This window comes from Leptonotus elevatus, chromosome 14 (genome assembly GCF_054856555.1).
Source record: "Leptonotus elevatus isolate MCC_2025b chromosome 14, RoL_Lele_1.0, whole genome shotgun sequence".
NCBI lineage: Eukaryota > Metazoa > Chordata > Actinopteri > Syngnathiformes > Syngnathidae > Leptonotus > Leptonotus elevatus.
Genome location: NC_141252.1, coordinates 9,226,407 through 9,237,499, shown reverse-complemented (window position 1 = coordinate 9,237,499; position 11,093 = coordinate 9,226,407). Strand labels below are relative to the sequence as shown.

General features: G+C 40.3%; 1 protein-coding gene across 2 annotated transcripts in view; it reads right to left on the bottom strand.

The window, feature by feature from the left end:
* Positions 1-11,093, bottom strand: part of asap2a (ArfGAP with SH3 domain, ankyrin repeat and PH domain 2a) — a 43,387-nt gene that overhangs the window by 2,850 nt on the left and 29,444 nt on the right. The window contains exons 8-28 of one of the 2 annotated variants that reach the window (XM_086094729.1): positions 10,990-11,065; positions 10,831-10,917; positions 10,107-10,210; positions 9,519-9,588; positions 9,285-9,372; positions 8,640-8,688; positions 8,257-8,423; positions 6,816-6,949; positions 6,461-6,555; positions 6,183-6,372; positions 5,802-5,887; positions 5,527-5,642; positions 4,777-4,844; positions 4,600-4,707; positions 4,292-4,517; positions 2,680-2,832; positions 2,042-2,147; positions 1,625-1,683; positions 1,372-1,451; positions 1,160-1,279; positions 582-630 (exon numbers count right to left, since the gene is read on the bottom strand). In XM_086094729.1, the coding sequence (XP_085950855.1) occupies positions 625-630; positions 1,160-1,279; positions 1,372-1,451; positions 1,625-1,683; positions 2,042-2,147; positions 2,680-2,832; positions 4,292-4,517; positions 4,600-4,707; positions 4,777-4,844; positions 5,527-5,642; positions 5,802-5,887; positions 6,183-6,372; positions 6,461-6,555; positions 6,816-6,949; positions 8,257-8,423; positions 8,640-8,688; positions 9,285-9,372; positions 9,519-9,588; positions 10,107-10,210; positions 10,831-10,917; positions 10,990-11,065 (2,188 nt within the window). In that variant the 3' untranslated portion in view covers positions 582-624. The remainder of the gene's footprint in view (positions 1-581; positions 631-1,159; positions 1,280-1,371; positions 1,452-1,624; positions 1,684-2,041; positions 2,148-2,679; positions 2,833-4,291; positions 4,518-4,599; positions 4,708-4,776; positions 4,845-5,526; positions 5,643-5,801; positions 5,888-6,182; positions 6,373-6,460; positions 6,556-6,815; positions 6,950-8,256; positions 8,424-8,639; positions 8,689-9,284; positions 9,373-9,518; positions 9,589-10,106; positions 10,211-10,830; positions 10,918-10,989; positions 11,066-11,093) is intronic. The other variant, XM_086094728.1, reaches the window with a different exon arrangement.

Sequence of the window (11,093 nt, the reverse complement as noted above, 5' to 3'; positions counted from 1 at the left end):
ATTTTTCACCTGTGAGGTTTCACTGGACTTAAAAATGTTGACAAATACTTTTTCTTGCAACATTATCAAAAGTATTGAGACTTTTATTCATACCACAATTTAATAATCACCCCAGCCCCCCACCCCACTCCCTTTTCCGGCCTATGTCTTCCTTTCAGCAACTTTTGTGGATATCAGACACAGAAGGATTTAGCTTCTAAAGCACACACACAATGCTATGCACTATAAAAGAGGACTTGCTAGAAGGGTTTTGGGTGAATATGTCTGATGCCAATTATGTACTGTATTTTTTCGGACTAAAAGTCACTTTTTTTCTTTTCTTTTTTTTTTACTTTAGTTGTTACTGCGATTTATACTCTGGTGCGACTTGTATTTAAGTCTGAGCTCTCCTGGTTTTGATGCCGGTTTTTGTAAATTAAATGACCCCCCCCAAAAATATATACTTATACTCCGGAGCGACTTTAGTCCGAAAAATACAGCATATGTTTCATATTTATAATTGACAAGGAGATTCATTACATCACAGGTCGCAAGACGGCTACTTGACTAAGATGTGAACATCAAGATTCCGCGCTCATTACCTTGACAGGGAAGACAACATTGAAAAGCTCCATTTAGTCATTTCTATACCTGAAAGTGACAAAAGCTACAACAAGTTTGTGCACTGGCGAGGAAAACAGAGCGGCGCTAACAATGCTAAATGCTCGGAAAGGAAGTTGGAGACCTCGCGGCGAGGACGGCTACATTCAGAGGCTGCAGCTGGTTCACTTTCACACAAGGGGCTTCACAGAGGAAGCGGGAGTGGGGGGTAAGGGGATTTTGTGTGTGAGACACGGTTCAAGATGAGCTCATGGCTTTTTGCTAGCGCTACCATGGTTACCGTGGAAATGAGACCAGGGATGGTCTTGAGGGTACGTTCATATGATGATCACTGCAGTTCCACAAATAGCGGCCTCGACTCCATTACGATTCATTCGTAAGTGTGTTCAGACATTTACGCTTGGAGTTCATTGCTAAGCTCATTTGAACTATGTTGCTAACCAAACCAGCGGCAACCAACAAGGAGCAGTCTCTCGGGTGAATTAAATGCCGCAATTGTGATATGCGTCTTGGCATGTATGTTGCTAGTATTGAAAGGCGCAACAATTGGGATACTGACCCACCACTCTTGGTCCTCCTCCCCATCCACCACAATGACCTCGCCCTCCGAGAAGGTCAGTTCGTCTGGGTTGTCTGCCTTACAGTTGTAGATGGCCTTCACTCGCTTCGGCCTGTGCTTCTGAGAAGCGGATGATTTGAGTATAACGCGAGACATTGATGCCAATTGGTGAACAAGGCAATGTTGGATGGGTTTAAGTGGGATTAACTCACAGTGTAAGCCTTCCTGGAGTGGTGAGCTTGCTGCGGACCGTGACCTATGGAGTTCTGGGGGCATCCTGGCACTTCCTTAGCTGGACCGGGGGGAGGAAATGATATCACAAAGACAACAATGTTTGCACGGAATTTCAAGTTGTCGGACAGAGGAACGACTGACATGCTGCTTTTTAATCGGACTGCATAGTTATCAAGTCTTCCTGCATACGCAAGGCTTGTTTTTTTTTGTTTTTTTTATCAGTTTACTCACTTGGCCGCTCGATAGACGCTGTCCGATGTAGTGGTGTTCGGTTGAAACTTTTATCATTGCTGGACAACAGAAGGAAAACAAGTGATGGAATGCAGAACAGGAAGTCGTAGGCTATAAAGCCATAGGTCATCTTGCATGCAGTACAATAGCTGACAATCCGGACGACGAACGTAGTAACGAATCACACATTAACAGTAGTCCTGCTAACTACCTACATTACTGTAACTAACAAACTGCAAAATTATACAAAAAATTTATTTTTTACACAATCCTAACTACCAAAACTTCCTATTGTTAACATGGTTACTTGATTAAAAAAATAATATTATTAATCTGCACTACATCATATGAAGAGATGATTCTAACTACCTAATGTTGTGGCTAGTGATAATAATAAGGTTGTTCATATGTCCTCACCCTGCCGGTGACTTTTGTTGACTGCTTCGAGATCCAGCAGGTCCTTGACCTGACTTGGAGTGTAAACTCAGTGTGTCCATCTTTCCTATTGGAGAAGGACCTAAACCTGTGGCACACCCAAACTCTGGTCAATTCTTAAATAAAACGATATTTATTTATTTGAACTTATTTACTTCCAAAAACATAAACACATTTTAAATATTGCCACGGTCACAAAAACCTATTTATAAGTTTTTTTTTATTCTTGAGCATACAAAAGGCTTTGATGCAGCATCTGACCTGAAGAGGACGCTTAAAGCAATGGTAGTTATTACAAAAAACGGCCAGCGGGTGGCAGTAAAGTAAAAGAGATCAACCATGGTCACGTTGCAAAAAAGCGATTTTCCCCACAGTTTTAAACATACAGTATTTGTGAATATACAAATGTACTTTTTTTTTCCTGATGAAAGAAGATACTTTAATCTTTCCATGTTTTTATAGCAATAGAACACAATATTCTGTGGGCCTTGCAAAATCAGTCAAAATCCAGTAAAACAGCCGAGAGCATAGAGGGTTTCTTCAGTGAAAATTGCTGGGATAGAATGAGTTAATATATAGTTTTAAAATATCTAATAATATCTAACTTGTTTCGTGCTTACCTGCTGTAGAGGTGACCCGAATAGGAGGAGCAGGAGGGTGCATGTTGGGCGGATCCGAAGATGATCGTTGTCGTCCGACCAGGTCTAAGGAAGCGGGCTTCCATCCGCTGGACGGCGAGGGCTGACTCGTCCCGCCGAGGCCTGCTAACTGGACTGTGAGCAAAGAAGAAGGGAAAAAAAGAGAAAATGTGATTATACGTGAGTGAAATTGAGAGCGACATTAATCGGGGGGAGAGGGAAGGTGAGGAATGGCGCGGGTGGGAGACGTGGTGCTCTGCTTCTTGGCGGAGCTCCAGACGACCATTAACGTTATTAAAGAGGGCCTGTGATGGCCATGTCACAGTGCGGTTGGCCAGTGGAGCTATGCAGCGCTTTTTAGTAGCACATACACAATCACACAGACTTTTCTTTAAGAAATTACATTGGCTTGCTGCAGAAGGCACATAGTGCCAAATGCAGACATGATGTCAGTCGTTTTTAACAGTCAACTCCTTTTTATCGTGGGGGATATGTTCCAAATCAGCAATATAGAGAGACCATATACATTTTTCTATAGGTTTTATCTCTCACACACATTTAAACTAAAGTTGTCAGGCGATTAATTTTTTTAAATTGTAATTAATCGCATGACTTAAATAATTAACTCACGATTAATCGCAAATTTTAGATGTGTTCTAAATGTACAATAAAATGTTTTTTCCCCTTTAACATGACCGTAACTTGGAAAATTCTGCACATTTTTAAAATTGTAAAATACAACTTGACCCCGGTCTCCACAAAAATATGCATTATTAAATTTATTACTGCAAAATGATGACGTAGACGTGTCTGCTGCGTTGTGACTAGAATTCCCCCAGTACAGGCTTTCCAAGAAAAGGGTGGTCAATAATCGTGCGTTAAAGAAATAGTAGCGTAAAACGTAATGAACATACTGTACATAAATGTAATGAACATACTGTACATATTGTAGTGTCCATGAACATGCATGCACCTTAGCGGTCCGGTTTTGGCAAATATTGGAAATTTTTAACAAGACCATTTGTCATTTTGATCGAATAGATGAAAAAAAAAACTGAAATACATTTTCAGAATGTTCCCGCCATTTTTGGCCATGTGACGCCATTTAGAAATGTCATTGAGATGTATAACACTGCTACTATTTGTACATTTGGTGTTTCTATGTATTTTTTTTTAACCAAAGGGGCTGTCATTCATATTAAAATCAGTCATTAAATTGTCCCAATTTTGACTGCGCCGCCCATTTTGAATTTTTGGAAAATTGTGACATTTCAACAAAAGACACCGCCACATAAAACTAGTTTGTTGGTGTTTCTAATGAAATCTAGACATTGTATTTCATTTTCCTATACGCTTTCATAAAATGTTTACATTAACTTAGTTCTAATTTTCCATGTGAGCCGCGATTCCGAATAGTATACATTTCATTTGACATCTAGTTTACTCAACTCTGCAAGCAGTCACAATCAAATTGTGCCCTGAATGTACTTATTGTGTTCTGCTGTTCTCCCAGCAGCATAAAAGTGCATTGGCGTGGGGGGCATTAAACTAAGTAACTGTTTTAAAAATCGCAATATAGAGGGGAAAAATCTACCCAGGTTCCTCGGGGGCAGTGGTGGCGCAGACGTGGTGGCGGGCGGACCAGTCTGAGGAGGGTTGTTATTGACGATGGTGCCGTAGGTCTCGTTGTTGACCAAATTTGGCAGATAGGAGCGCTGCTTGTCCTTGGCCAGGCCGGAGGTGTCGCGGCCATGCAGGTGGGAGTTGGTGCTCGGTGTGTAACAGCTGACTGGACGCTCTTCTCTGCGGTGGGGGCTGGGCTGTAGCGCACAGAGAAAGATGGGAGGTTTGAAGTCAGCGCTACTCAGGCACGTACGCTTCACAGATGACGATGAAAGTCACCTTCTCGTCGAGATCCTCATCACTCTCGTCCAAGTCTTCATGCTGCAGGCACCATTCATACTCCACGTGGACGTGCGCGTTGAATTTCCCTGCCAGTGCTTGGTTCAACTGAACACATAAGATGTAGAAATGAGCGTGTATGTTGTGAGCGTCTGCAGTGAAAAGCAGTCAGCTCACCAGCTCTTCACATTGGACGTGTTTGAGCCTGCGAGCGATGTCCAGCGGTGTCTCGCCGGCCTCGTTAGCTGAAAGGGGGAATAGGAAAAATGCAGTCAATTATAGAGCAAAAAATCGTCGTCGTTTCCCACACTGAGCCCTCGACCTCTCTGTTTAGTGCGTTTTGTTGATGACAGGCCACAGATTGTTGTGAGAAAGAGTCGCCATGGAGCCCAACCTCTTGGGAACTGAACCTCACAGATGTGTGTTTGTGTGAGAGGAAATCAGCGTGTGTAACCATGATGGCTTCTCATTTAACTCATTCACTGCCATTGATGGCAAAAATTCATTTGAACCATTTCTATTAGTTACATTTTTTTTAGAACAGATATAAAATTTGTGATTAATCGTGAGTTAACTATTGAAGTCATGCGATTAATTACAATAAAAAATTTCATAATCTTTTTTTTTTTTTTAATCGTGTCAGGCGATTATTATTTTTTTAATTGTAATTAATCGCATGACTTCAATTTTATATCTGTTCTAAATGTAAAATAAAAAAAAAAATTCTAGGTTTTCATACTATTGTTAACAAAAGTGGAAAAAATGTTAAATAGAAATACTTCAAATGAATTTTTGACGTCTGTCGCCGTCAGTGGCAGTGAATGAGTTAAAAAGATTATTTATGCTTCAGTCAAATGTGTCTTTATGTTTTAATATTTAAGTTCCCATAAACATCATTTTAAAAGAATACCTAGACCTTCTGCTTACCGATGTCTATGGAGGCTTTCCCCCTCAGCAGCAACTTCAGGCATTCACTGTTGTCAGTTAGACAGCAGTAGTGCAGCGCCGTGCTGCCTTTGGCCGTCTGCTTATCCAAATTTAAACTGCAAACAGATAAAGAAAGCAAAAAATATGAATAAAATAATATAATACTTTAGATCGGTGGCGCCTTTTAAAATGTCATCCGCATAAACGGACCGTCATAATATATCATCGCCAAATGAGCCATCTTCTAACTAATGTGTATTTTTTTTTTTGTTCACCTGTTCTGGGTTAGGAAGTCGACGATGTGAAGAGAGGTCCTGTCCACCAGCCTGACAGCCAGATGGAGAGCGGTCTCTCCTTGCTCCTGTGGGACAAAATAGATTTGCGTTAAAGCTATATTAGACCTTTCGGAGAGGACAAAGCAACAGAGGGTGATAATCAACAGTCAGAAAAGATCACGTTTCAAAGTCATTGTAAAGGATGAAGGAAGATCACAACATTTGGTCAAGGTAGAGTGTTCCTCTGCTACATCTCTTTTTTTTTTTATGGAATATACGCACTTGTATAATGGCGGAAATCCCATTCTAAGTAATTGTCCTATACCTAACTTGACCTATACTTAATGTTGTGATCAGTGAGTGTAAATGGGGGGCACTGACATGTCCGTTTGCAAGCGGTATAGGTTCCATCAGATCCACTCCCTCAGCGTAGACCTGAATGAGGGAGACGATGTCACGAGCTTTGACGGCGTCGCACAGCGTGTGGAGCCGCGAAGCAGAGTCGGGACATTTCTTCCTGGCGAAGCGCTTCTCGGTGTACTTGGCGATGATGAAGTCTTTCCTCGCCTGCCTGATAGAAGGTGGCGAGCGTCAGCTCATCGGCGGCATCATTCGCGCGTGTAATGTTGCCGGCGACGGGTGGGGAGGAGAGTGCTTACATGTCACTGGCGGGGTTGGGTTTCACTGCTTTTTCAGCACTTAAACCTGCCTCCATGATTTCATTGAAGCCTGCATTCCCCACATTCTTGGCCAGCTGTGGAACGTGCATGTTAGGCACCGCATTGAGCAGCATAGTATTGATTCAACACTTAAATAGACATCCTACACAATACCCTGCTTTTAACAACAAGGGGGCCATTTGATCTAGCACACAGCCAAAAGGCAGTGATTCTAAGTCAAACAGATTGTAAACTCCCCCCAAAAATGCAAACTATTCAAAGTATGATGACCTAGAATTATGAATACGAAAGCTGAGGAAGCGCAAGCAGTTGAGCGGTGCCGACAGTTGCCTACCAAGAGCTCGGAGGTGCTGAGGACATCCAGAGTGAGCGATTGGATCCTGGAGTAGTGGACTCCAAGCTCCCTGTGGATGCCGGAACATTCAATACATGTGAGGATGCCCAAGTTGGTGGACAGCCACGTCGGGTCTGGACAAAAGAGCAAGAAAATTGCATATTGGACTGTAGACATTACATTTCCTCAAATACTCCATGGCCTAAGTAGTTCGATTAAATGGCTTGTTCAAAAAGACACCTCCATTTTAATAGCAGGATAAAAAGCTGAGTCAACTCAAGCACTATTGCGCAGCAAACAGTAACACCGAACAAGACACATTTTGCACATGTATTAGAATTTGAAAACAGCCAGGTTAATTAATAACAAAAAAATAGTTAAAATGTGTATGTAAAGAAACTTTATTTTTTAAATAATATAGTAACAATAAACTAGATTTTTGTTGTATTAAGAATTAATTTAACTGAAACTATTAAAAATTAATTGAACTGAAACTAATTAATTATTTAATGAAAAATGAAGAATCTTATAAGTTAAAATTTTATATCAACCCATTATTTTTGTAATTTTAATTCATCAATTTCAGTTTTTTTATTATTATTATTTTTTAATATATATATATATATATATATATATATATATATATATATTTTTTTTTTTTTTTTTTTTTTTTTTAACAGGACTCTTGACAATGCAAATGCCCTATGAGTGGGCAGACCATATTTGGCCCTCAAGCAATATTTTGCTTAGATTTGGATTAGATTTAGACTTAGATTTATTTAAAAAATGTCCAACATTTGTACATGTACTAATGTACAGTACCGTTTACAAAAATTAGGCATCCCCACCAGCCGCAATTTTCTTTCCCAGTAAATTAACACATCAGGGGCGTAATAGATTTATTTGTCCAATTTAACAATGGTGACATCATTGCTGGAACAACAATTTGACACAAAGGGTCGCGGGGGTGTGTCCCGGGTGTTAAACGTCCCACTCTGGACGTGGCTGGCGGCTCTTTTGCATGTCTGACATGTCAGAAGACGGCAAATTCGAAGATCGACCACAACCAAGCCCAGTCCTATCCCGTATCAGGACACAGGACAACAAGCTGGGGAAACAGCTGAGAAAATGCCAATTTAGCTGGCTGTATATAGTAAATCAGAAACTCACGCACACTTTCTGATTTAACGTCCTTGGAAAAAAAGTCATTGTTTTGCAATACATGCACCAACAGTGATATGACCTTGTAGAAGTTTAACAGCTGCCTGAGGGCTTTTTATGCTCTCAAGTAAGAAAGCGACTCCGTCCAAACTGGCTTTATACGACCGCTCAAGGACGGACACGTGTTCAGATTGACTGGGGGGATTTAAATATAAATCATTTCAAAATAATAGCCCATACAGTATATGATGTCAATCATTTCCCCATTGTCACCACTTACTGGGCGCTCCGCAATCGCAGCACAGGTCGTTCCCCGTCATCCTCTTCACTTCGGCCAGGATGGCCTTGGTCAACTCCTGCACGATGTTGTTCTCGCCGACATGCTGGTCGCCTTTGAAGGCCTGGTTCAGCGCCTCCTCTTTGCTGTTCTGGAGCACTGAGATCCAGCTGCAGTGAAGAGGCGGAAGCAGACACGTAGAACGTATGTGAGAATGAAAAAAGTGAGAAGTGATAAGTGGGGTAAAAAAGGATAATAAAATGATGGCAAAGTGTCAGTGACTGTGTTGAAAAGGATCTATGTGAAGTGGAAAATTGCCAAAGAGGATGAATTTGGGCCAAAAGAACAAAGTCACTTCTAAGGAAAAAGATGGAACGGGCGCTTACATTTGGCAGTCCTGGTCGTCTTCGGCCTGGAAGTGATACGTCCTGTCATCTAAAAAAAATTATAATAATCATCAAACAGAAAAATCTTCATTGAGTTGCAAAATAAAAGTAAAATGTAAACTGAAAATGTTACAACCTTATCTGACCTTAGCTGATGTTCTCCTTCTAACAGCTTTATGAAGGATCAGGCAACTATTTTCAAGTTAAAATTAGGTAGGAATTAGCCTTCTGAAAAGTAATTTTGGATGTGTTTAGTAAATCTTTGTAATGAGTTTTTTTCTTTTTCAATTGAACTTGAAATACATGAACTTTTATCTACGACACTCTTATTTATTGAAATACACCTGTATCATTATTCATGCATATATTATTTCATGAAATATTTAGAAAAACGTCAAAAGTAATAATTTTATAATTTTATTTTTATAGTTTTTTTGTTTTTGTTTGTTTTACCCTTCTAATAAACAGAGAAACAGCGACGAGAAGATAACGTCATTGCTGGAAGTAAAAATAGAAACAACCCCATCCTGCTTTCTACCCAGCTGTGACCTTCTCCTTCATTTGAGCACCAGGCTGAGGGCAGGAAGGAAAAATGGGGGATGGCGAAAGTTGGGATGAAAAAGTAAAAAGAAGGCCTGGGCTTACGGGATATGAGGTCAAAGCTCTTCTTCTCATCGGGATTGTGCTTCACCTGACAGGTGAGCAGATTGAGTTTGGCTGGCGGTCTGTTCGCCTGCAGGCGGACAACAGAAGTCAGTTGACAACATCATGCAGTATATTTGCAGGTAAGGGGAACTAAATAAATCAGTTTCAATTGACAACCAACTTCCTCAGAACTGAGTAATAAGCCATGAATGTTGTTCGTGGTGGTTTGCTTACAGTGCTGTGCGGAATGGTGAGGTATCCGTTCTTCGCTGTGCACTTCCTCTTCTGCCATACTTTCCTCAACCTGCATCACACGTTTATCAAAAGACACAAGATATGTTCCATAGGATATTTCATATGACCGTCTTTACAAAATGCACGATTCTAGGTGGTTACTGTATATTCCACCGCAAACTACAACCACATTATCTCCCTAAAAGTGTCAATAAAATCTGAGCATCAAGGAAGAGCCGACTAGAACAGATGAATTTCATTTGGGGTAAATTAGAGTCCCTTCAAAAAATGGTGACTGGTCTGACTCCTATTTAAAATGAGTAACACAGCTACATTCCCAGTTATAATAGGGTGTGCACACTTGTGCAACCACATAATCTTAGTTATTTGTACATCCCAGTTCAAATTATTTTTTCAAACTGTATTGTACAGTATATTGTTCACATTAATGGTAGAACACATCTTTTATATCATATGAACAGGTGTGCAGACTTTTTTATATTCACAGTACTACCTACCTATCATATGCATTGAGTGAAGCAATTAAGACACAGAACTAATGCTTTCTTTTTGTTTTTAAAAACCCACCCGTCGCTTCTCTTGTAAAGATAGCCGCTGCGCTCAGTGCCGTGCTCTTTGTTGCCTTGCGGCTGATGTAAGCTGTAGGTGGTGCTCTGCCGCACCTGGGATTCCTGGAAAAACAAACACAAAAGGAAAAACTGAAGCTTTTATGCACCAATAATCAATACCAACATTGACAGGCAGATGATGTCACTGTATTTAAGTGCCTACTGAAAAATGAAACATGTGTGGAATGTGTAAACTTCTCAAGGCCAGTGTTGACATGATACTGAGTTCTTATCGGAAGACATGCACAAAGCCCGTACGATCGCAACGGTAGCATTTCTTTAAAAAAAACAAAAAACACACACACACACACAAAAAAGTACAACAAACCAAGCAATAAGTCACACAAATGGTATTGTGCACAACTACTATCACAATAATTATAAAATAACAAGTAAAATAACTACATATACACATGTGATTTTTTTTTTTTTTTGCATCCACTTACTCTTCTAGACTTGTTTCACAAATTGTGGAGGCGGTAAGAGAGAAGAGAAAACCTAAGATGAGATGTTTTTAAAGTTCATTGTGCATAAGAACTCAATGAGGACTGTGCATACAGATCATTGATTAATTAATTAGATGAGCTCAAAGTGAACAAATACGTCAATAAACCCCACACAAAAAAAGTGATAATTTTTCTGGCGCAACTTGAACACAAAATACATTTACGTGTATGTGTTACCTCCTTCTGCTCCACTTGTAGCGCCGTCTTAAGAACATCGCGTAACTGAGTCAGCTGCTTGCGTTCCTCATCCTGCACCTGCTTTATCTGGTGATGACATATAGAAATGAAGGAAAAATGGAGGTTCATGTAAAGTGTAATAATGAAAATAACCCTCACTGTGTGTAAATCCGTGGCAAGTTTTTCAATGGAAGGCTTCAGGTTGTCCACCGCTTTGAGACCATCCTGAAAAAAACTGGATAAGAAGACTAATTAGGTTTTTA